The following is a 27,909-nucleotide window of genomic DNA, read 5'->3' as shown; positions in this document are numbered from 1 at the left end:
AGAAATTTTAGAAACTAATAATTAAAAATTCTTAGAGAAAATAAATTAAAGTTTGCAGAATTTGTCAATATAAAGCCTTAGGTTGTGTAAGGTTTAAGTGCAGACAGAAAAGTTTTTTTTTGTAGATGTTTTTTTTTTAATTAGCTTGAAAGTAAATAAGGAGAAAAAAGTATCAATTTGAGGAAAAACTTGCGTTGCTTGAAAATAGTTTTCGCTGTTGTTAGATACATCTGGATCAATTGCAAGCAGATTGACATAACTCTGAAATCTTAGTTTAGAATAAAATTCATATTAAAAATTCACTATTAAGAACTGTATAATTCTACCAAGCCAATGAAATTTAACTATAATTAAATAGTCAGGTACAAGAAAATTCACTAAACGATAGAGCTGCCTTGCTAATTCTTCATTGCATTAATGAAATTTTTAATTATTATAATGAACAATTTCATTTGTGAATTCTTTGTTGCTTGCAAGCAAAACTTTAGAAATGCATATGTACCCAAGTTTTAATATATTTTCTTAAAAATCCTTTTCTTTTCAATACAGGTTATTGAACAAAGGATATACTGAAAAGGTATTTTATTTTCTAAAGGTTTTTGTCAATTATAAGGTTTTCAGAGTGGGACCATGAGGGGATCTCGAGATATCTGTCATTTATTCTCTCTAAGTTATTGAACATTATAGTATAAATAACAAAGTCTTTTTTGCTTTGAAAATGTCGAATTTTGTGGCAACAAATCAACATACATATGCGGGAAGTTTTGCTTTACTTCTTTAATTTGAAAAAAGTAAGAAATTTGAAACAAGCTCTACCATATGATCCCATATAAATTCTCTCTTAAAATTTATATGGGATCTATGACCAATTATGGACCAACCGCCATTAAATTAAGTGGCATGTCTTGTGTATATATGAAACTTATTTGTGTTGACCTCCAAAATTAAGAAATCTATACTCTATATAAAATGATTTTCGTATAAAATGATTTTCGAACCGATCTTTATAAAATTAGTTGACCTGACTTTTGTACATATGACTCTTTGTATTGAAGTTATTTAGTGATTTATGCTAATTAAAGTGATTTTCGGAAGTAGGCCTTATACGGAAGCAATGATGACCGATCGTCGCGAAATCTGGTGGTGGCTTATATAAAACTTTTTTGAGCTGAATTTGATTTGGTTATCTATATAAATAAGATATTTATGAGAGCTTAACTATTTTAAGATGGGACAATCGTATGGGGGCTAGGAGAAAGAATTGTGACCTTTAGTTTGATTACAAGGACAGACGGACGGACATCGCTTAATCGACTCAGAAAGTGATCCTGGACAGATTAATATGCTTTAAGGTGGGTGTTGAGACAATAATTTTGCGCATTATAAACATCAGCACTAACCCAATGTAACCTACTCACTATGGTGATGTAGGGTATGAAATGTGCCGTTGAATTACACGGAAGACAACGACGGGCGACCGAAAAAGTTAGAAAACCAAGTATTGGAGGTATTACTCCATGAAGAAGGAGCAGGATTCATCCAAAAGCTGGGAAATTGGGTACCATACAAATTGAAACCGAGAGACCTTCAAAGACGATTTTGTTACATGTTGCAATACCTGGTAAAAAGTATTTAGAATGAAGTGGTTGGGTAGTTTTACCTCACCCGCTTTACTACTAATTGTATCGATACACACAAAAAAATATTCGAGGTAATATTACCTTAGCTAGCATAGTTAAATTATTTTTATATGAAATTAAATAAATAAGTTTTATTACCTATGCCAATAGTTAATTTATACAATACATTTTAACTAAAAACTATGTTATTTCTACTATTGTTGTTAGGTATCTTCTCCGAATATTTTTGTATGAATGTTTTTTCAATTTATTGTCATTTTGAAAAAATATGTGCAGGAAAAAGGTTGGTAATTTAATTTATTTTCTTTTTGCAATTATGTACATATTTTCAGTGCAATATACATATTAGTGTCTGTTGATTTATATGGACTTTTAAAGTTTATTTACATGTAAAATTCTCCCATCTATCTTCGCAGGCACTGAAAATCCGAAAAGAGTGATTGTTTATAAGCACGTTAAGCATGGTTCTGTCTCACTCATAGGTCAACGGTATTACCCAAAGTCTTGAGATACCGTGAATATCAAATCAAAACTAACAGAAGCCACTAAGAGGAATTATATGTGAATTCGTCTTACGAAGATAATAGTAATTAAAAATTATATATTTTAGATAAACATACATAAAATGTACATATATAAATATGTGCATAAAATATGTGCCCTGTCCGACTACTAATTGTTTCGATAGATGCAGAAAGCTCTCTCTGGGATATGCTTAACTTTGGAAAAGAGTGTACGACTTGATTCGTTCTTGGTCTCAAAAGATGAGCAGTTCTTTTGGCTTGGAATCCATATGCTGCCAGAAAGATGGGAAAAGGTCATAGCTAACACCAGCCAATACTTTGAATAAATTTATATCAAAATAAAAGCTAAACATTTGAAAAAATCCCTCATTTGTTATGACTACTAGGGTGGCCCTTAATAAACAAAAGGTGGATTTTTGCCAATCTCACCCCTCAATTTGGAACAAATCATCCTAAAAAAATTTACCCTCGGAAGTTTTGAGGGGAAAAAATGCAATTTTTTCAGTTTTTGTAAAAATTTTGCCATTAAGAAATTACTTTTGCAAATTAATTGAAAAAAATAGAAATGTGTAAGTAATTGTCGTAGATATAAAAAACAAAAAATTGGTTAAAAAATTTTAAAGTTATTAAAAATTTCCCAGGTCATTACGTGTCTCAGGCCACTAGAACAAGAAATGTATTAACAAAATTAACATATTTTGAGAAATATTAAAACAAAAGCACATTTTTACTTAAAATATATATATATTTACTTATATACAGTGGTGGCCACCAATTTAAGACAAATACTTGAATTTTTTTCAACAACTGAATTTTAAGTGCGATAGAGCCAAAATAAAAGGACATCTAAGGGTATGAAATTTATTATTAATGTTTCTAGTTTCTGAAAAATGTTTGGAAAAATCGGTAAAACATATTTGGACAAAGATATGTGGAAATACGTTGACCCACCTCAGCGAACATCCGCTGTTAATAACATGGTATGACCGAAACTAATGGGACTAAAAATACGAAATTTGGTTCGAATATTTTATAATAATAAAATTATAATGATATAAATGTGAGAAAATATGTTTATTTAAAAAATAAATTTTTTGGTCAAGTTGTAGAAAAATTGTTGTGTGTTCATGGTGAATATGTATGAATTGACACAGTCGAATAAAACACACTTGTGTGTTAAAACAGTCCTCATGCATACATATTTGTGGAAATATTTGAAAAAATAATTGCCATTACATGGAATTTAGCAAACAATTTTTGTCTTAAATTCCTGGCCACCACTGAATGAGTTTTTGTCTTCGTAGGATACCGTTAACCTATTCGCAGGTATGACCAACAAAAATTTAATTCTTTTAACTGCAGTTTCAAAACTCCATTTTCAAATTTTTAAAAATTAAGAAAAATATAAAATGAACCCCAACTTTTAAATTCATAAAAAAACATAATCATGTGATCAGGTGTGAGACTGGAAAAATCCTAATTTTGTTTATTAAGGGCCACCCTAATGACTACCAATAAGTTAAATCTTTGATATCTAAGTTGTTAATAATTTTCTAAATACTGCTTTTACCAGGAAAGTAAGCTAAACTTGTGATCACCATGGCTGAGATTTTCATAAAACATGCACTATAAATCGAAAAATATCTTAAAAGAACGAAAGGAGCTAGCTGGATGAAATTTTCAAGAAATACTCTGTGTTAATAAGGTGGTTTGATATTGAAAATGGGCAATATCGGTCCATGATTTGAAAAAAGTATTTTATTTTCACATATTGATGGTGGGTATACAGTTGAATATAACACTCTTACTTATTATTTTTAAATTCTCACTGAAGCGATTACCCCTAATAATTTCCTAAAAAGTCGAGTAAGTACTTTTACATTATTTTATACACTTCCCCTTTGAATGAAACATGTTGATTAAAACTTTAAAAATTCTTATTGAAAACTTTTTTTGTGCTAACCTTTACATTTTTTTTTTGTGGAAAACAAAGTTTTTGCATATTTTCACATTTTTATATTACTTTTCTGAATGAATGATTTAAAATAATACCAATTCTCAAAGAACACAAAGTTTCAATTTTTTCAACAGTGTATATTTTTTTGTTTTTTTGTATTTATTCTATTTTTGTGTGTGTGAATCTCTCGTTAGAAAAACTTATTTCTTTATCATGTCTCAACAGTGGCCAATTTGGTATTTTCTTCCTTGTTTGTCTTTGGGGCAAATGTCCAGACCGTTCCAAAAATCAACAATCAAAGTGTCTATATACTAAATGGCAATTTAAGACTTGTTTAAAGTCCTTTTACCGCAATCAATAAAACTACTACTGCTGCTACGTACGAGCACAAGGAGTAAATCGTTCTCTTGTTCTCTTCATTTTATTTTCCATTTTTTTTTTTATTATAAAAATAACTGAAATTCCTAAAAGGAGGCAGTTGTGTGAATCTGTGTTTGTCGAAACGGATGTGAGTGTGTTACCAACCATATTTGTAGGCAGCCAGTCGTTAAAATTTCTTTTCTTTCATTTTTTTTTCTGGGAATTTTTCCAAAAATTTCTTTGAAACTATGTGAGTATTGCTGTGAGGAAATGCGAGTAATTGTGTTTGTGTTTTTTAAACAATATAAAGGCTTAACAAATAGAACGAGTAGGAAAACAAGTGAATAGATAATCTACAATATTTCTGATAAAATAAAAATGAAATACGAGCAACCTAGAACTGTGCAAAGAATGTTTGTTGAGCCTCCTCCTGCACGTAGATTTAACAGTGTAGTGGCAACATAAAGGAGAACAAATTTTATTTAAAGTTTACGAGTATCTATTTGTAATATAAAAAATAAAGTTTGGATTATTAAACAAATTTAAATGGATTTACTGCAGAAAGTTTTTGGTGAAAGATTTCTAAAGCATCAGTGAAATAAAGGAAAATCTGGATATTTTTCCTATTTTAAAATTATCTGTCAGCTCAAAAGAGGAAAACAGGTCGAATAGTTAAAGGTCCAAACTATACTCATAGACCGTAAACTCTCTGTCAAAGACCTAACTCAGTTGTCAAAAACCATAGATAAATACACATAGATCTGGACTCTCCAAGACCTAACTCAGTTGTAAAAAAAGTAAGTTAGTAGAAATAAAAATAATGTGAAAACAAAAACAACACTTTTTTTGTTATTTTTTTGTTTGAGTTTTTTTCAAATTTCCGTTCTATGGTCCAAATACTATACCGTTTGAGTTTTTCAAAAGGATGGTGTCTTTCAAAGAGGTGCAATTGTGCGTAAAGCTCTCTGTCTGCCACCAACTTGGGATAGGCAAGAATTTTGAATTTCCCAAGCAGCTTACGACTTCCGGTTTAATACAAAGTATGCTTCGGAAATGTCGCCCAGGCACTCGTCTGGGTAGCTAAAGTGAGAATGCGTTCAATTGAGTAACCTGAATGACATGCCAAGATCACTGCATCTCAGGAAATTAGGTGTTTTTCACTGAAATTCAATTGTTTCTAACTTGCGTACGGGTTGTTGGCAGCCCCAATACTAGGATCTGAGAAGGTGGCTCAATCAGTCGCTTTGTATTAAATATACATTATTAACGAAACCACAACTAATATTGATTATAACCAACGGGTTCCCACGATGACGACCTTCTGCATGAACAAAATATCTCAAATTGGAAGATGAAACGTGCGTACATTTCCAGATGCATCTAAACTGGCCCAAATACGCAGATAATTTATCAATTACAGTATGCTGCTTTTAGGACTGTGCGAAACTCGATGGCCAGAATCAGGAGAACTCAATACCTCCGATAATACAGGTCAACAGCAAAAAAGGCTTCACTAACCACTATATAGATTTGATGCATCATTGTTATCTAAGTACAAAAATGGTAAAACTTTTTGGTAAAACTTAAAATTGTTATTTTTTTTAGATGTTTCTCCACATAATTTATAATAACTCAAAAATGGTTAGTCCGATATTATTGAAGTAAACTTAGAAAATTTCAAATTTACATAGTCTTTAATCTGTTTATATATTGCGTTTTAATCGGCTCAGCAGTTTCGGAGTTATAAAAACAAATTGAAGCAAAAAATATATTTTTTACGTGAAAATATCAAACTTTTGTGTTTTAAAAAACTCATGAAAAATCGAAAACGGCTGAACTTGTTCAGGTTTATTACCTTGTTGAAAAGCCGCGTATAATAGCAATGAAACAGATAGAAACGATTGATTGTTTTCGAATTTATTCACAATTTAGTGAATTCGCTCATTTTCACAAAATTAAACTTTTTTCTTTGATATACATAAAATTGAGTAGTTAATATTCTTCTTTCGATTGATTGAATGTTGAAAACATTTTCCACATTTTCTGAAAATAAGCGAATTCACTTAATTCTGAATACATTCGAAAATAATCCATCGATTTTTATGATCGATATCTCATTTTGTTCCTATTACATGTGGCTTTGCGATAAAGCAATAAATATAAAAAATTTCTGCCGTTTTCGATTTTTAATGATTTTTTAAAACAAAAAAATTGGATATTTTCAGTAAAATAAATATTTTTTACTTCAATTTGTCATTATAACTCCGAAACTACTGAGCCGATTAAAAAGCAATATATATGTGAAAGTTTGTAGATAGCACGAGCAAAATGTTATCAATATTCAATCAATCGAAAGAAGAACATTAATTACTCAATTTTATGTATATCAAACAATAAAATTAAATTTTGTGAAAATGAGCGAATTCACTTAATTGTGAATAAATTCGAAAAAAATCAATCGATTTTTATCTTCGATATCTCATTTTTTTGATATTATATGCGGCTTTGCGACATTGTAATAAATCTGAACAATTTCTGCCGTTTTCGATTTTTCATGATTTTTTAAAACAAAAAATTGGATATTTTCACGTAGAAAATATATTTTTTGCTTTAATTTGTTATTATAATTCCGAAACTACTGAGCCGATTAAAACGCACTATATAAGCGGATGAAAGGCTATGTAAATTTAAACTTTTTTAAGTTTACTTCAATAATATCGGACTAACCGTTTATAAGTTATCATAAATTATGTGGAGAAACATTTAAAAAAAATCACAATTTGAGAAAAAAAATTTAAAAAAAAAATCTAGCCATAGAATTTAAAAATTTTACCATTTTTGTACTATTGGATCCACAATACATCAAAATTGTGTAGTGGTTTAAAAAGCCTCCAAATATTTTTTCGATTTTGTTGATCACAAACTCATATACCAGCCAAGATCAAGAGGTGTCGGTTTTCGGCTGGAAGCCGTATGCAGACAGAATTATATCAGCAAGATTTCGTACAAGTGCCAGAAACCTATGCTATGCACCGCCTGAAACATAAGAAACACCACAAGAGGAAATGTTTTATAGCCACTTAAATGGAGTCCTATGGGGGACTTTAATGCACAGGAAGGATTTAATGCAATGGATGGGCGATCTAAAAGGTGTGGGGAGGACTTTTAAATTTCTAATTAAATTTTAATCGGTTTTGGCACAAATTTTTAAATGGCTGAGAATAATTTTAGACATTGAGAGCACATACTAAATCTTAGAACTCCAATAAAAGAGCCAGCCTAATGTGTATGTCTGTATATGTTCATTGTTAGCCAAACGTTATATATGTATATGTGAGTGGGTGAGTGAGTGTGAGTGTGTGTGCAAGAACTTTATCCTGACAACATAACCCAAAATGAAAAAGCATAGAAAGTTAATACAGGCAAGAATAACTTGTTAGGAATTTTAGGTTTTGTTCTACATATTTTTTAGCCTCAGTAAGTTAAAGTAAAGTACTAGACTCTCTCTCTCGGTAAGTACATTGTACTCATAATCATATAATAGTGGAGGAGGCATAGGAATAGTAAGTCTAAATCAAAGTAGAGTCCTTGTAGAGCTAGAAGTCAAAGAGGAAGTAAGACAAAATAGGTTAAATATTGTTGTATGTTGATGACTTAGTGCAGCTGTTTGTTATTTTTCGGGTTGTTGTTGTTCTGTTGTTATTTCCTGTCTATAGACCACAAGTCGCATTTTGTTACAAGATACAAAAAAAAAACAAAAAAACAATTTATATAAAATTGGATAGTTTTATTTTACTTTTTGGGATATTTTGGGTTAAATTCAATATAAATGTTCGTACATACATATCTGTAGTATGTACAATGTATCCTTTGTGTGTGTGTATAAATAAGTATGGCTTATTTTATTTAAGTTTAAGACTTTAACTAAACTAAACCTATTGATACGTGCCTCTGGATGATTTGCTACTTTTAGTTGATTCTATTATTTTTTTGGAAGATTTTCTCCTAACAAAATCAATGAAAAATTGTTCGTGCTGTGGCATAGAGCAAACACAAACAATAGAAAATTCCTCATACATTATAAGGATTTGGTGAGATGTTGCTATTTTTTTTTTTGTATTTTGTTTAAGAAATACTCGTAATTTGATGGAGCAACCATGATGACATGCAAAACATGTTTTTGATGTTCTATTAAAAGGAAAAATACTCGCATCGTAAAGTAAATTTAAGGGGTTTTTACTTTTATGGCATTAAGAGAAGGTTGTTTGCAAAGTACAATATTATATTTAGTTTAGTTTTATGAAGGTGATAAAATTGCAAAATAATATTGTTTCTTAAACAATGAGGGGAAAATTGATTTTATTTGGTACTTTGTTAAAACTATAATCCGTTCAGGGGCAAACAAAGCAGAATTGTAAAGAGCCATTTCTGAAGATTTCAAATAATACCAGTAAAGGAATTGAAATGTTTGGAAAATTTTATCTAATAAACATTTCTATGAAAGTCCTTAACAGAAAGCTGATTGCTAAAAGTATAAGGCATCAGACCATACCCGTTTCAAATTTATTAAAACTTTGTACATGATCATAAAAAAGGATGAACTCGAGATGATAAACATTTAGTAAAATAGTCCTAATATTTCGAAAAACAATCAAAAAACTTCAGATATATTTTTAGTTCTTCGATTTTTATAGACTTTGTCTTGTTTATTTGCCGAATTTATCACAAAAAAAATACATTTCCAAAAGAAAAAAGGAATAAATTTAAAGAATATCCTTTAAGCAAGGATATTTTAAAACGCATAACCCTTAATTTTGTACATTATTATTGGCCCTTAGAAAACATCTGTTTTATTTTGCATCACGATCTCGATTTTAATATAAAATGTCGGACAAAACTAAAGTACGGACTCCCCAGACCTTCGCACCCGAAACACTTATTATCTGTAGCCAGATGACGGCGGATGAGGTGGTCATATGACAAAGTTGTAGCAGATATCTATAAGTACAGTGCCATGCTAAGTCCTTAAAAAAAGAAACGAATGTGCTTACGGCAAATGGGATATTATATTTATGCAGGCGCGGATTCAGGTCAACCATTTGGGGGGAGGGGGATTATTAAAATTTGTTCTACATTTTTCTTTTTATTCCTTTTTTATATGAAAACTTTTCGGTTTCCACGCCTGCATTTATGAATTCATCTTGTTGTTTTTATTTTGAGTAAAAATAGCCATGTGAAAAACATGAATTTTCGAAATGTAAGTCATCAATAGTCAACGATTGGCCTTATACTTATAACAAAGGCAAGGCGAAACGGGAAATGGAGCCGCTTGAATTCAAATGGTAAGTCGTTGGAAATTATCGCTATGTTTGGAATTAGTACGTCTTCGACTTTGAATCTGCAACGGATGATTGTTGTCTCAATTAATTTTGGTGAACATTTTTTGATTGTTCCATTGCGGAGAATCATTATCGGTGATCCAATCTTCAATTTTAATACATCTGGTGGCATTCCGCCTGGTTGCAATGAATTGAAAAAATCAGTAGGATAATTGACGGCTTTTTTTTTGATCATTACTGTGCCAATCGATTTGTATTTCATTGTTTCGCCAGACAGTTTCAATTGAATTTGCTCATTTGCATTTGGCAGAAGTTTGGTAGCTTCATTGCCAGTGAAATAAATTTGAAGGAATTTCACGGGAGGAATGATCCAATTCTGTATTGCATTTGGCCTTACTTTAAATGTGGATATGAAGCTGACGTTGTTTACGATATTAGTAGCATGTGTTGCGCTTTCGGATATTTTGAAGGAAGTGATTGGAAATCGGAATGGTACCGGAAATGTTACTTAGAAGCGGCTCAGGCGGCACAATAATTGATTGAGAACAACTTTACCATTTGCAAAACGCTGCAATGTAAGTAAATCAGTACTATATACTTGTGATTCCTGTAGTCATCATCCATATTGTAATCGAATGCCGCCGTCGGGAGTGATTGATTTCTACACGCAGAGAAAAAATATTCCTAATATTTTTACAAGTTTTTTAACAATATTATAGTCACAGTAACTATTTATATGATTGTGGTAACCATAATATGGTTCAAGTTTTATGATGAATCATCATATCATAATATGTTGTTCTCAGATTATGATATCCATAGGCTGAGAGCAAGATAATATCGTAAGTCCTTCATCATAAAAATGGTTTCACAAACCATAGATGGGGGTATTGCACAAATTTTGCAGTTTGCACTAATCCTTAGTGATAGTGACAAATTAGTGCAATCATTTTGTTCATATTTAGTGAAGAGTTGAAAATTTGCAGCATTAGTGATAGTGAGTTAATAAATTTTGCACTCAAAATTAAATTAGTTGATTTAAAAAATGCAATCATCAGTTTATTGCAACTTTTTTGTATGCACTAATTTGAGTGCAACTTCAAATTGTGCACTAAATTTAAAAGTTTAAGTTTATTCCTGTACACTAATTTAAAACTTAACTTAGGGGGCGGATTTTCATGCATTTATTATTGGAAAATATGCGCCTAAAATATGCTTCAAAAAAATCAAAATATGACCTAAAAATTTAAAAAATATGCACTTATATTTTTGTGCAGAAACATAAAATAATTAAGTATGGATTTCGAAATGTCAAAAAAATACACAACACTTTTGCCAGCAGTTAGAACTTTTTAAATTATACCAGGAATTAAACAATTATAGTTCTAAAACTATTTTTAAAATAACTTTTCTTCTGAAAAAACGATGGATATTTATATTAGTTGTAATATCTTGGTATGAATACTTGTTTAAAGCCATAGAGCTTCTATATTGTGACTTTCCTTTTAAAATCATCAATAATGTCTGATCACTTGGCTGACTCCAATTTATATATTTTGGGTAATTTGACGTGCTATTTGTAATGCAGAGAGAAGTCAATTGGTTATACATCCCATGTAATCTAACATAAAGACAATTGTCACTTAAGTGTCTCTATGTAATCTATAGTGTAGGGACTTTAAACGTTAATTGTGTAGTGCATTTGTCTCTCTCTAAGTTATCCAAAATCAATAGTTTACGACAGTCTCGTACAACTGCTTGGAAATGACTGTCAGGAGCGTTTATTGTGTAGGTGAAGTTACAAAATCTTTCGATAATGAAATCTCTTATAAATTGAATGTGCAATGAAAACAAATATGAATTTTTTCGACACATTTACTACTGAATTTTTTATACTTAAAAAAAATAAACTTTTTTGAAGCAAAATGTTTTGAAATGATAATTTTCAATTACTGATAGAGAAATGAAGAACTTAATGCCAGTTTCTCGATGTCGAAAGAAGTTAGTCGATAAAATTGACTGCTATTTCTATAACAAATTCGACAAAAAAAATTTTCTCGAAACAATGTATTGCTCATTAACGACAAAAAATTATATTTTTTATTAAAAATTGGCATAATATACATATAAATATGCATTTTGAAGTAAAATATAACAAAATATGCATTATCAATAAAATATGCAAAAATATGCACTAACAAATCGATGCCATTTTGCAGTAAAATGTGCGATTCGGATAGATAATTAGTCTACATTGTATTTGGACGTTCGAGAAAAAACATGCATTTGCATATAAATCCGCCCCCTAGTTATAGTATGTTTAATGCAGCTTTTTTGATTGCAGGTTAAAATTTTGCACTAATTAATTGTGGTGCAGATTTTTGCACTAAATCTTCGTTTAGTGATAGTTAAAAAATTATCACTATCACTATTTTTTTTTAGTGCTAGTTAAGAAATAAGCATTATCACTAAAGCTGATAAAAAATAGTGCAAACTAAATTTTTTGCAATTTTAGTGAGTGATAGTGCAATGCTGATTTCAATCAACATTTAGTGCACTACTCCCAACTATGTCACAAACATATACTTGTTTCTTGTAACTATATATATATGATAGATACAATCATGTGAATCGTAAATTAACCATATTATGGTTACCACAATCATGTAAATAGTTACTGTGACTGTAAGCCTTGATTCGCGTTCACTTTCCGTTTCTGCGGCTCTAGACGTATGCCTTTTCGGGATTTTCCTCAAGACATAATTCGCGATATCTTTCTGTTTCTGTGGCTCTATACGTTGATGCCATTTCCCGATTTTCCTGATCTTACTGCTATTGATCTTCCTTGAGTTCGCCTGTTTTTTTTTTGGAAAGTTCAAAATTATTTTTTTTTATCTAAATTTTTCGTTTCGATCCTATATTTAAAACCTGTTTATTATTTATTATCCCTCAATTACTTACCATTTATCCTCCACTATCCTGTAAACTATTTTGTATAGTTGATCTTTTTTATACAAATTTAAATTTCTTTTCAGTTTGCATAGCAGCTAGCATGAAATTTTGAAATGATGGCAAAATGTCAATTCATTCCAATTTTCTTGCTTCTTCTCACATTTTATCATTTAATAAAATTCTTTCTATGTATTTGTTTGGGTGCCTGTGTGTGACACATTATAACACCTGTTACTAGAGATTGTAAAATACAACAAAAATAAAAAAAGAGAAAACTCTAAAGTTGGTAAGTAATCTTGTAAAAGTTAAATATAATTTTATGTGTTGTATCATGCATAAAAATAATTTTCGTAACAATTTCTTGGGGGGATTTGGTTTTTTCTTCTATATCAGTTTTTAAGGTTTTTTTTTCTCGGTTCTGTAGTCTTGATGTGTGTGTATTTTTGCGTATATAACTTTATAAAGCGATTTGTGTATTAAATTTCTTTAATAAAATTACCAATACATAGGTAAACATTATACATTAAGAAGATAAAGAGAGAAGCAAACATAAAATAATGGAAAATGTAAAATATGACACGTACACTCACACATATTGCAGTAAGGAGTGGGTGTTTCAAAACTAAGAAGTTTGTTGAATGGAAAGTCCTAAAAAAATTATAAATTTTTTTTTAGAAATTTAGATTTTTTAAAATATTTATGTATATTAAGAAGGAGGAAAATATGGTGTCGATGTTCCCAACTAATATTAAAGTTTGGTTTGTTTCCATTTCACAAAAATGTTGCCCTGGCGTCAGTCAGCATTCAAAGGTTATTTTTTAAGAATTATATAATTTTCTTCATATTTCATGCAAAACGGATATATATTAAATATTAGTATCATGAGACAGGCCTTTGAAATGCGCTTTCAATGCGTATCAAAGAAATATTCCATTGCACTTACCCTGCAGTTCAGTGGTCCTGAAAATGTTGAATTCGTGTATTTCTGCGAATTATAAACGTTTATAAAAACTCTCAGTTACTATTTAAACTGTTGTTGTATTAATTTAAATAAATAAAGAGTTGTTACAAGTTTTAAACTAATAAAATGCTTTTATTTGCAATCAATCTGCAATTATCCGGTTTTTTTAAAGGAAATAAACCACTGTTTTTAAAAGGTAAAAACATAACAATATTATCTAATTTCATCATTTTGGTTTCCGCTAACGCCACGGAATTATCGAACGAGTAATCGTATATAAGAAAATCTATTGAATTTAGGAAATATTTAACTGCAATATTTTTTGGATGTCGGTCAAGCCTTTGACAAAATACCACCATGTACCCATAAACTACTGGAATCTTATCATTGATAATGTGACAAAAGAATATTAGATTAGAGCACTATTGCTACAGGAAGTGTTCTCGGACATACCCTCTATTTAGTTTACACCTCAAACTTGCCTGCGAGTGATAAATTAACTATTTCTACATTTGCTGATTATACCGCCACTTTTCCACATTTAGCTTCTAGACAACTGAATGACTACCTCTGCACAGTGGGGCAGAATCGAAATTTTTTGGAAATAAATCTGGCATTTCTAAACGTCTGGTCCGATCGGGATAGCCAAGGAGCATTCGAGTTTAAGTTATTAAAATGGGACATACAAATGCTCCAGGGGCGTCGATATGGGGTCTCAAAGTAGAGTACCTTCGACATGTAAAATTTTTAAACACGTGCCATTTTTTTGTTTCCTATCCGATTTCAAAGATTTTAATATTTTTGAAAATCGCTCGGCTAGGTCTTCAAAAAATGCACCAGGCAATTGTATGGCCCATTTTAATAACTTAAACTGGAATGCTCCTTGGCTACGCCCACGAAATTTTATCCCGATCGGACCAGCCGTTTAGAAATGCCAGATTTATTTCCAAAAAATTTCTATTCTGCCCCACTGTGCTCTGGAGAAGTTGGGCGAATGAGTTAAAAAGTAAACATGTTACGTTTACGCTAAGGAGGGGAAATTCTTCATCTGTCACACTTAACTATATTAATATATCTCAGTCTGATTATGTAACATACCTTGGCATTCACTTGGATAGACGTCTTACTTGGCATCGTCATATAGAACTCAAGAGACTTCACATGAAGTTAAAATCCTCTAGCATTCACTGGTTAATCAGTGACCAATCAATGTTAAACCTTGACTATAAAGTCATCCTGTATAGTGAAGTATGAGTTTAAGAATATACTGAAACTACAATGCCACCCGAATCGGCTTCCTCTACTTCTCGAAGAACCAGATCAAGATCTTGTAGAGCCGATCTACCACCCATCTAAGATATGGTACATTTATCAATAAATGATATCGTTATAGAGCAATAAGTTTTAATTTTAGTTATACGACTTAAATACTTACCCTCTAATTCATAATCAATTTTTAATTTTATAAAAGGTTTATAAAACGGAATTTCCATACAAAATTTGCTTTATAAACCTGTAATAAATTTAAGAATTGATTATGAATAAGGCCTTTATTGTTAGACCTAATGATATAAGGCAGATTTAAAAAATAAATATAAAGTTAACAAAAAAAATTGTAATGCTCCATTTTTACCAAGCCGAATCTGTCATTTATCAAACTGTCATTTAGCAAAATTACATTTCGGGATCAGCTTATAAATAAAATAACTTACAATATTCGAAAGCTATTTCAATCCCAACCCAGTAAGCACCAAAACCCCAAAAATTCAAGCACTTGAACATTTTGTTGGAATTTGACTTGAATGCAAATGTAATTACACTTTAAACATGAAAAATTTTTGAAAATTTATTTATTTTTCGAACAAAAAACATATGGCTTGAATTTATGTTTCCTTTTTACTGAAGAATGCTATATATATAAAGTGTAATACAACTGTAATTCAATTGCTTGACTATAATTCAAGGCTTGAATTACACTTGCTTTCAACTTGACTTCCAGTAAAAAAGCTTATTCCCAATAATAAATAAATTTTCAAATATTTTTCATGTCTAAAGTATAATTACATTTGCATTCAAGTCAAATTCCAACAAAATGTTCAAGTGCTTAAATTTTTGGTGCTTTGGTGCTTACTGGGATTAATCTAAATTTCAATTTGCGGTATTTAAAGTACGTAAATTATTTTTTACAAAACGTTTTTGAATTTGTCATATTGTAATTCCTTTAAATTATATTATATAACTTAACAATTTTCACTTGTTTTCATAATAAATAAATTAGAGCAAAATATACAAGCTTAAATGTACACTTACCTTATTTTTCTGCTATTTTGAGTCTATTATTTAATATTTACTTTGTTGTTGCTGGTGTTGACATTATTTTCAGGGATGTTGTAAGTAAAATCAGCATAATGTTGAATATTTAATGACAAAATTTTCAAATAATTTGTATGGAAGTGTGTCAAATGGTTTATATGCATTTAGATAGATACACAAAAACTGTATAAATTTCTTCTTTATATAGTTGTAAAATCAAGTACTGATGATGGCATTATTCAATTATTAAACTTTACTAAAAAATTTTTAATTTTATATTTTTGTGAAAGCTGTGTAAAATAAAAAAAAAAATTTTAAACAATGTATCATGTCTTTTGCTAAAGAATTTTCCTTTTTAAAACAATACTTCTAACATTACAACTGCCACAATACACATAGACATACAATTTTTTATTTTATTTTTTTTTCTGCCTGCAGCTAATTCCTGACAATGATACACATATACACGCCTACATTTTATACTTGTGTTTAGTAGATGTAATAAAGATTCTTTATCTATAAGATATAAGATAGTATTAAAGTACTTAAGATGTCAATTTCCATTTTTTTTGTCTGTATTTTTATCTTTGTTTTCGTTTTTGTCATTTTTCTTATGTTGTTGTTATTTTCGAGGATTACTGTAATCTGTATCCTCTTTAAAGTGTTTTCAGCATTTGTATAAATTTTCCGTAATATGATAGATGTATATTTATTTGTCTTAGAATTTATCAGCCAGAATTTGTATTGTAATGTGTTTGAAAAACAGTAAATGGTAAAAGTAGATGAACATTTGAGATTTTATGGATAATCTTCAAAAAAAAAACAAGAAAATGGATGAAATTCTTTCTAACAGATTTGTATCTTTAGAATTCTCGGAGTATATGCCTCAGAGAATTCCTGATATTTTAACTGTCCTCTTTCTGAACCGAAACACGTTTTGTATGCTTTTTGACACATCAAGCTTAATCTTCTATATATGGGGCATTTCATGTCAAGTGAACCAAATTTTGAAATCGATGTCTTCCGATCGGGATGAAATTTGCACCAAGGTTAGACCTATCGGATAGTAATTCAGACACAATTTTTCAACAAGATCGGTCAAGAACTCTCGGAGTTAGACATTTTGGCCAAACATGTGATCTTTCTCATCCATGTAACTTATAACCTATTGTTCTTAACAAAATGTGTCCCAAATAGTTTACAATCTTTCGAAAAAAAAATATTAAAAAAAAAAAAAAAAATTTTTAATATTTTTTTTCCTTTTTTGATTTTTTTTTTTCAAAATGGGATTTTTTTTTTTTAAATATAGCTTAGATATTTTCCTTGAGGACCTATTTGGTCGCTTAGTGGGATGCGAGTTCGATATCTACCAAAAAAAATGTTTTCTTAATATTTTATTCAACACAAGCCATTGGTTCTGACTCAGTCACATTAAGAAAATTTATAAAAATTTTTTAGTATGAAAAAGTGCAATATTTTTGAAGGACGGAGTTTTAAAGTGGCATATTTTTGAATCTAATTGAGATATTGACTTGAATTTTTGTTTGTAAGACTAAAAATTAACTTATCTAAACAAAAATATAGCCCGGAAAAAATGTGGATCAAATTGTTCCTAATATTTGCAATCCTATTAAAATTTTGATATGTAATGTATGTAATAAAATCTTTATTTATTAACGAAACTCAATGAAATTTTCAACGTTTTTTAAGTTTGTCATTCTAAATAATAAGGTGTAAAAAAACTTGTCAAAAGGTCAAAGGGAATCCCGCAATTCCAAAAAATTGGAGCGAAAATCCCAAAAATGGAATTTTTACATTTCCTTCGGGGCTGGAAAAATACTTTGGCGATAAATGGAGAAAACATTAAGGTTTACAAAGCTGCTTTTTGTTTTCTGATCCCATCTTTGGGAGTTTAGAACATGTGGCCCAAAGTTGAAATTTTGATAAAAAATAGGTCAAATTCCGAAGTACGTAGGGCCGACATGTTCGAAAAATAGGACATGTTTTTTATACCAAAATGTTCCCCTTAAAGATACCTTACAGAAAAACATAAAAATGTTATATGTTCTTAAATAAAGTTTTTTTTTAATAAAAATAGAGTTAAGTCACCTTTTCGCCCAAAAAACAGCAAAAATACAGTTTTTTTTAATATTTAAATTGACAATCTTTTATTTTTGGATCCATAATAGATATTGATCTCAAATCTTTTGTATATTATTGGTAATTTAGTTGTCTAACTAACAAAAGAAATTCGAGTCCATTCCGTCCAAAATTACGCCCTATATTTTTAAAATAGCGGGCCAATTTATGGCCAAAATTTAAAATTACAATTTTTAAATGCATTTAACTCGAAAATTAGAAGAGATTAATAGCACACGCAAGCATGTTTTTTTAAATATAAAAATCTTTGAAATCGGATGGGAAACAAAAAATTGGCACGTGTTTAAAAATTTTACATGTCGAAGGACCCTAATTTGAGCCCCCCATTGTAGGATCCATTTTAATAACTTAAGCTCAAATACTCCTTGGCTACGGTCACGTCAAATTTTATCCCGATCGAACCAGCCGTTTAGAAATGCCAGATTTATTTCCAAAAAATTTCGATTCTGCCCCACTGTGCAACCCATACAACGAAACCATTTCAATTCACTTGTAACAACAATTAATATTCCACAATTGTTGGGTTATGAACTTTCTTCCATTCAAAAATAAATAATGAGTTTCATTAAGCAGCATTTCACAAATGGAAGGAAGCAGCAGCAGCATAAAGAAAACACATAATTATAAAGATAATTTGTGGGTAGTTAAAAGGATAAGTTGGCGTTGTCAGTAAATTAATATATAAATAAATAAAGTAACATCAACATTCATTAAACAATTTCAGATTTAATTGATTTATTTTGTATTTGTTTTTTATTAAAAAAATCATTTATTTAGTAATAATATTTTCTTTGTTTTTTTTTTTAGCAATTTACACAAATATTTAGCATATTATAGTATAATGTACATGTTGGTTTGTTTGTTTTTTATTTAAATATTTATTTATTTATTTAGTTGTAGTTAAAATTACTTTCAGTTAAATTAAGTGATTTTTAGGCTGCCTAAATTAGATTTATTTGTTTTTGTTCTTTGTTTGTTTATAACTTTTATAATTTTTTGTTTTTTTGTGGTTTTTTTATCATTGTTAATTAAACAGATGTTTATTAAAAACTATTAATAGTTTTTAATTTTTGTGGTTTTTTATTTATTAAAAAAATAGAAAAAAATAGCTGCCAGATTTGGTATATTTTTAGTTTAAACTTAAATCCTGGTTGTTGACTTTCATTCATTGAATTTTTGGTTCTTTAACCCGGCAATTCCCAGTGTCACCTACAGGTGACAAAGATTAACGGTAGTTTTAAACATGGAAACAGATATCATTGATAAATAATGATATTATTTATATACAGACAATATCCTGTTTTATATCTGATTTTATTTTGGCAACGCTTGAATTTTATTAACTAGGGGATTTTTAAAAATCTTTAAGCAGTGTTTTGGATTTTAACATACTGATGTGTGTTTTATGATAAATAAGTTGTTATAAAAATGCCAAACGGTTAAGTATCACAATAATTTTTTCTTAATAAATACTGCTAGATATTCAGGCTAACAATATCAGCAAGTATTTTTAGAAAATTATTTTTTCTCTGCCCAGTGTCACCTATTGGTGACCCCCGGTATAAAATCGCAACTAGCTATATTTTTTTTTATTTTAAACTTATTTATAGTGTAAACTAGACGTATTTTTACTATTTTTAATAAAAACAAATTGTTTCTCCCTTTGGCGAGGGTATGGGAATTGCCGGGTTAAAAGAATTTTTTTTTTGGAAATTTTGGTAATAGATTATTTATAGTTATTTTTTGTACTAGCTAAATGTAAACATATTTAATATATTTCAATAAATCATAAATTTTATTTGGGGGCAAATGTTTTGAAAACGTTTTACATATTTAAAATGTATGTTTCGTTTTGTTTTAAACAGAGGACAAAATAATTTCGTTAATTTAATTGAATTATGTTGCAGTTTATTTCGTTGGTTAACCTGTTTTGATTTAGATTAAAATTCTATTGGATTTTATTATTGTATTTTGTCTGAATGTTTTCAAATTGTGTCAAATAATTTGACAGTGTTTTTAAAAGTATCAGCCATAAAGTGATACAAATGCAATTTGAATTTTCTGGGTTTAAAGCAGGGAAAGGCAAAATATGGGCGCCGCGTTTTTCATTTACTCTTCTCTTACGTACGTGTGCACACGCATTGTAGAGAAATAAACAACTTTTAATCAGTCTACCTTGAGAATTCAATTAAGTAGGTTGTGTATCGTTTTTTATCGCAAAATTTAAGAATCAGTGTTGCCACTGAAAAAAAAATTGTCCCAACTTTTAAAGATGTATGATGAACATTATGAGATTTTACATTTTTAATTGGGGAAAAGAGACGAAAGTTTACTGGCAACACCGATTCTTGGTGAGAGCGGAGAGAGTGTATACCTAATACAATCGTAAAATGCAATAGTATAGGTTGCCTTTCCCTGGTTTAAAGTAAGGCGTTCATGACTCTCAAATGATAACTACTTTGTTGCAAAGGGGTTTGGATGTTAAAACCTGCTGTCCGCAGGTAAAACCGACTGCTTACCGATGCTACTTACCGATGCTTCGCTGGGTAGTGTGTATCCAATTTTCCATGACTCTGGCGCATAAATCAGGCTGAATTTGACGGATGACATGGGTTATGTTGGCTATAAGGGCCGCTGTTTTTATCGCATAGACTTCCGATTTAAGAAAACCCCACCAGAAAACGCCTGATGTCTTCAAATCGCACGATGTCGGTGGCCAGTTCACATCTCTTCCACCACTGCCCCATCATATGGCTCGTGCAGAATGTCCAATGTGGCAAGATTTCCAATTGTTTCAGGGCGTTTCCAATTGTTTCAGTTTCCAATTGTTTCAGGGCGTATTCAACAAATACACGTCGGTGTTGTTGAACACAATATCCGTCCATGGTGGTAAATGACAGTCAATTCGACAGAAATAGTTTGAACAATTTAGCGAAAACAAAAATTCAAATTTTTATTTTAAAGTATAATTGGGTGAAGGGTATATAATATTCGGCACAGCCGAATAAAGCTCTCTTACTTGTTTTTATTTTAAAATAACATAGAGTTGTCAAACATTTTTAATAATGCTTAATTTTTATAACTTTTTAATTATAACAGAAAAACTAAAGACAATTGTAGATTCATTTCGGTATTGTTAGTCATACGAGTCTTACCCTCAAATTAAGTTTTAACTCATAAAAAAAGTTCGTTAAATATTTGTGTATAAAAAGCTTTTACATGTTGTAGTTAATAAAAAGAAATTGTTGAAGATATTTATCTTGTTTCTGGCATAATTTACATTAAATTTAAAATATTTTCTTAATGTTTGTGTTACTCTGATCATATTCTTATTGTCAGCGGTTTTTATACAAATTTTTTCCCATCTCATTTTCATCTGTTTTATATTATTTTTTATATTAATTTTAAATATTTTCTTTAGTTTAGTTTGGCAAAATAAATATAAAGCTGAAAACTTGCAATTTGTAAGTTTATAATACAAAATTCAAATAGTAAAGAAAATCAAATCAAATAAAATCATAATAAAGGAAATATAAAATTTATGCACTCCGACATGAGAAACTAAACAGAATTTACTTAAACTCTATGCTGACTGCTTAAGAAGTTACAATATAAAACAGAAATAAGTTTTTTTCCTTTAGCGTTTTAAAATTAAAACTGTGTTGATTGCAATTTTTGTCTCTTTATTTGTATTTTTAGGGGACACAATTTTGTTAGTTTGTTATACAAATATTTACTTGTTTATCTGTGTTTTATTTGTGTTTTACTTTCCAATAATATTTATATAAATATTTATGTATTTATTTAATATAAGTATGTAGTAATTTTATGTAGATTTATTTAATAGTATTATTTTCTTTTAATTTTTTTTTTATTTTTATTTTTGTTTATACACAATCAGTCACATAAGTTATATAGATTTATTTATATTTGATTTAAATAAACATTAAAATTTATGCTTTTATTTATTTAGTTAGTAAGTATGTAAGTTTAAATCCTAACTACATAACTTTATAATAATATACAACACATTGATTTAAATTATTATTTTAAAGTTACTTTTTATGTTATTCTTTAATATAAATTGTATACATACACTTATAGGGCTGGTTTTTCTTCTTAAATAAATGTTTTAAAAATACATAATTGTTAAAATACATATTATTCAAAGCTCTTTTTTCTGTATTTATTCTGTATTAAATTTATGCTTAATTTATCTTAAATTTTTTATAGTTTTTTTTTTATTTTTGCTTGGCAAAACTTTAATTAAATTATACATTTATTTATTTATATATAAAAAAATCTTTCGAGCTTAAATGAAAATTCTTAACTAAAAACTGTTTTTTTTCTTTGAAATTTTATATACAATTAAGTAAATTTGTTAACTATACAGCAGGGTTTGGATCATAGTGATTCCTTTGTGTTAGAAAATAATAAAGCTTAAAAACTGGCCATTAGACACTATTATTTATAGAAAATTAAGGGGCTTTGAGTTGACACAACATATGTACAGTAGGCAGCATTCATTGGAGTACGCATCGAAATAATGTTAGAACAGTGATGTTCAAAAATAAAAATGAAGATGTATTGGTGAGAGAGCTACCCAGCAAACATAATGTCAAACATTTAAAATAAGAACAAAATAATGAAAGTTTAGATTTAGAATTTTTGTCACATATAACCAATTTATTTAATGAATGTAATTTAAATTTTAAGGAAAAGAAAAAATATGCATTAAACGGCCTAAATTCTATTTAATTTTGTATTTATTTTTGACTTTGTTATTATGTGTTCAATTGCAATTGAAACGCTTATGTTTGCTATGCTTCGTCCAAAAACAACCAACAACAATGCTTAGTAAATGTCTGAAAAAAATGACGATAGTCCGTCGCATGTGTTTTCATCGAGAGCTAAACGATGAATGAACAAAAGTTTTTAAAAGAGCGTAACAAATGTGTGTAAATTTTTCAAACAATTGTTGTATGGCGTGAACATTACTGTGTTAGAATCATAAATAAATAAACACATAGATTGGACTCTCCTGTCAAAGACCTAACACAAAAAATCCAAGTGATGAGAATTTATCCGCTCTACACACAGAAAAGAGTTCGATTGGAAATCAGTTCCCATTTTCAATATTTAATAAGATGAACTGAAATTAAGGTATCATAATTAAAAAACTATAATTTCAATCGATTTTCTATAATATGAATTGTAAAAACACAATTTCAATCGAATAATGGTTCTTACAATACTAAAGTTAGTTATCTTAACTATCTTAACGTTTTCTAAAATTTAAGTTATTAATTCGTCTACCATGACTAAATTAAATTCAGCAATATTCGTTCAATCCCCAAATATTAGTAGTTGTAATCGAAAAATTCGATTACGATATGAAAAATTCAAATGCGGTGTTCTCAACCGAAAGAAAAATTTATATTGGTAGAAATTTTTGACAAAACATTTAGCTTGTATAAAATAAATTGAAATTCACAAAATAAGTTATTTTGCTTAAAATATTTTTAAATTAGCAAATTTAAACAAATAAGATCTACTAATTTTTTTAACTAAACAAATGAGCATTAGGAGATTCACATGAAAGGGTGAGTCTATTGGATTTATGTTAAACTATTCATTAAAGACGTGTTCAAATATTTTTTTAGGTTTCATAACAACAATCACATCTGTACGATAAGGAATCGTTTAGCACAATATCTCATCATTGAAGTTAGTTGCGAGGAGTCAGCCTATGACCGTCGATATATATATAGTTCTTTCGCAATGGGAAATATCCACGGTATCTTTAGAAAACACCGATTCATATTTCTGTGTTTTAAAATGTATGCTAATCTTTTGTTCTCATATTAACTTACTGAATGTATTATTTCAACCAGTTTATTTATAGATATTCAAGTTCTAAACCAGCCTCAATCTAAACAAGAAAATATATGAAATCGCCACTATCGTTTGAAAAAATTCAAATAAGTGAAAATATTGCAATGCTAATTACACACTTTTGCACATAAGGCGACGATATATAATAATGCATACGAATTTTAATTTAAATATTAAGATTTTGTACATATTTTAAGAATAAACACATTAAATTTTTATCCATAAATGGGAGAAAAGTTAGAAAAATCATTAATTTATATCAGTGCTAGAAAAAATCGTAATTATCACCACTAATAGATTCTGTCCTAACTACCGAATTATTTAATTTTAAACAGTTGAGTCTACCATTAATTCAGCAAGCGAATAACACAGCTACCATATATTCAGTCATCCCAATCGAATTTTGTGATAGTACATGTAACCGACAAAATTCGATTGGCGACAAATTCGGTTGTGAACACGAATCTGTTTTCTCTGTGTATGTATATTTCTCTATGGTTAGAATTATTATACTGGTTTGTTTGGCGAAATGCATATTGAATACCGTCTTCTAAACTAATAATGAGCAATTGTATTCAATTTAGAATTATACTTCCAAAAAAATGTACTTTTTCTTGAAAAGGTACTTTTTCTGAAAATTGTACATTTTCTTAAAATAATACTTTTTCTTAAAAATGTACTTTTTCTTTAAAATGTACTTTTTCTTAAAAATGTACTTTTTCTTAAAAAGGTACTTTTTCTTAAAAAGGTACTTTTTCTTAAAAAGGTACTTTTTCTTAAAAAGGTACTTTTTCTTAAAAAGGTACTTTTTCTTAAAAAGGTACTTTTTCTTAAAAAGGTACTTTTTCTTAAAAAGGTACTTTTTCTTAAAAAGGTACTTTTTCTTAAAAAGGTACTTTTTCTTAAAAAGGTACTTTTTCTTAAAAAGGTACTATTTCTTAAAAAGGTATTATTTCTTAAAAATTACTTTTTCTTAAAAGGTACTATTTCTTAAAAAGGTACTTTTTCTTAAAAGGTACTATTTCTTAAAAAGGTACTTTTTCTTAAAAAGGTACTTTTTCTTAAAAAGGCACTAGTTCTTAAAAAGGTACTATTTCTTAAAAAGGTACTATTTCTTAAAAAGGTACTTTTTTTAAGAAGGTACTTTTTCTTACAAATGTACTTTTTCTTAAAAAGGTACTTTTTCTTAAAAAGGTACTTTTTCTTACAAATGTACTTTTTCTTAAAAAGGTACTATTTCTTAAAAAGGTACTTTTTCTTAAAAATTTACTTTTTCTTAAAACTGTACTTATTCTTAAAAAGGTACTTTTTCTTAAGAAGGTACTTTTTTTTAAGAAGATACTTTTTCTTAAAAATGTACTTCTTCTTAAGAAGGTAATTTTCCTTAAAAAGGTACTTTTCCTTAAAAAGGTACTTTTCCTTAAAAAGGTACTTTTCCTTAAAAAGGTACTTTTTCTTAAAAAGGTACTATTTCTTAAAAAGGTACTTTTTCTTAAAAATGTACTTTTTCTTGAAAAGGTACTTTTTCTTAAGAAGGTACTTCTTCTTAAGAAGGTACTTTTTTTTCTTTAAAAGGCTACTTTTTCTTTTTTCTTTAAAAAGTACTTTTTCATAAAATCATTTATAAATACACATAGATCGGAAACTCTCCTGTCCTTATCTAACTCCGTTGTCAAAAACCGAAGTGGTGAGTATGTATTAGTAATAAAAACTGTTGACATGTATAATTTTTTGAGAAATTTTTTTCTTAGAGTTTTTTTCTAGTTTCCGCTCTATGTATATCTCTCTATGGTTAGAGTAATTATAAAATTTCATTGATGATTTTGAGCCAAAACTTGGTTGTTTGGCGTAATGAATATTGAATACCGGTTTCTCAATACATAATGATGTGATTGCATTTAATTCTGAATTAGCCTACCAAAAAGTTAAAAAAGGCATAAATCGGTTGGAAAATATGAGGGAAAACAAATTAAAATTTTTGTATGAAAATTTCTCAGTTTTCAAATAATTTTTAAGTGTTTTTCATAAAAAAGAATTTTAAAATTGTTTTCCAGACGTGATTCTGAAAATGAGTCTGCAAAAGCAAAACTATTTTTACATTCCCATAAGTTTCTTCGATAGTAATTCCTCAAATACATTTTCTAATACAGAAATTTAATCTAGTGACATCAAAAACAAAAATTATTATTACAGCGCACCACAATCACGTACCATTTACAATGGCAAATTAAATTTTGCTCACAACCCAGAATGACAATGAAGAAAAAATGGTACATATTAATGTCATTTTCAATTTAATAACATTCCATGACAATTAAATGTCAAAGATGTGACATGACGAAAATTTATAACAATTGTTTGCTGTTTGCTAAATTTAGCTTACAACCAAATTATAATAAAGAACTAAATACAATAGAGCTTGATTAACGTCAACTGATGTAACTGAGAACTCTGCAATGGCGAATGAAAAGTTAGAAAGTCAAATTTAAAATAAAATCATTACAAAGCTAAAACTAACGAAATTCAAATATATAACAGATTTTATATTTTAATTACAATACAATATTTCTGTGACACAAAGTGTATCAAATTTGTATTTCGCACTATTTAAAAACTTTAGCAATTTAAAAGCAACTTGGTAATTTTAAAACTATAGTTTTGGTTTTAGTTTAATTTAACATTATCGATTTGTTTATAACAGAGATGTTGCAACTATTTTAGCTGCAACAAAAAAATACTCGTATACATACACCTACAAACTAATACATCCTCAAACAATGATGAAAGTTTTTTTCTATTTTTTTTTTTGCATTTTATGTACACGGGACTATAGAAAATGTAATGTACAATGTAAAAAATGTCATTGAATAGTATAGATATTCAATTTGTTGCAGTTGTAGCTGTGTGTCTGTGAGTTTGTTTTATTTGAATGTAGCTTTTTATGTGAATTTCAGTGCTTCATGTACATGCATACATATAGAACATCCGTTTCCACATTGCACTTCCGGCGTCATATTACTTAGCTTTGTTACAAAATACTACAACAATTTTATGTAACAAAAGAATGAATTTATTTTCAGTTTTTTTTTTTTTTTGTTACGAAAAAAAACAGAAAAAATAAAAGTTGCAACATTCATTTATGCATGAGTATGATCATGATAATGACGTTGCAGAATGTATTCAATGTGTCTCTTTTTGCCATATCCTGTTCAAAGAAATTGGAAATATTTGAGGTTTGTTGTGGCTTTTGTAACGGTCTTTGGAGAAGAAATGTTTCAATATTAAAAATTAATTGAAAATTTTTAAGAGGTTTGACATTGGTTACATATTCTGTTTTATTACAGGCAAATTTTTATTTAAGATATTTATACAAAAGTCTGTTGTAAAATAGTTGACAACTTGAATATGTTTTTTTTTAAATTTTGAATGGCAATCACTACAAAGTAGATCCGACATAAACATTATTACGCAACATAATCGTCAGCTGTTTTTAATGTTGTAGCAATGTTGTTTCACAAACAAATTTTAGGCATTTTGTACTTTTGTCATGCCTTTGTAATTCACGTTTGTGGTGGCATACAATGTTAGCAAATGCTATATTATAATATTTTTTAAATATTTACTTTTTTAAAAAGGTACTTTTTCTTAAAAATATAATTTTTCTTAAAACTTTACTTTTTCTTTAAATGGTACTTTTTCTAAAAAATTATTTTTTTAATGTATCTTTTCTTAAAAAAGTATATTTTCTTAAAAATGTACTTGTTCTTAAAAAGGAACTTTTTTAAAAAGGTACATTTTCTTAAAAAGG

At 28.7% G+C, this 27,909-nt stretch overlaps 1 protein-coding gene across 2 annotated transcripts in view; it reads right to left on the bottom strand.

Moving 5' to 3' along the window:
* Positions 1-27,909, bottom strand: part of Tpst (tyrosylprotein sulfotransferase) — a 238,895-nt gene that overhangs the window by 126,830 nt on the left and 84,156 nt on the right. Inside the window, exon 7 of one of the 2 annotated variants that reach the window (XM_065508688.1) lies at positions 16,263-16,336. The exons of the other annotated variant lie outside the window; for it this stretch is intronic. Within the exon in view, the coding sequence (XP_065364760.1) occupies positions 16,286-16,336 (51 nt within the window). The 3' untranslated portion in view covers positions 16,263-16,285. Of the gene's footprint in view, positions 1-16,262; positions 16,337-27,909 lie in introns of those variants that run through there. 2 annotated transcript variants of the gene reach the window in all.

Source organism: Calliphora vicina, chromosome 4, assembly GCF_958450345.1.
Source record: "Calliphora vicina chromosome 4, idCalVici1.1, whole genome shotgun sequence".
NCBI lineage: Eukaryota > Metazoa > Arthropoda > Insecta > Diptera > Calliphoridae > Calliphora > Calliphora vicina.
Note: the sequence above shows the minus strand (reverse complement) of the source record. Positions and strands in the feature narration are given on the sequence as shown.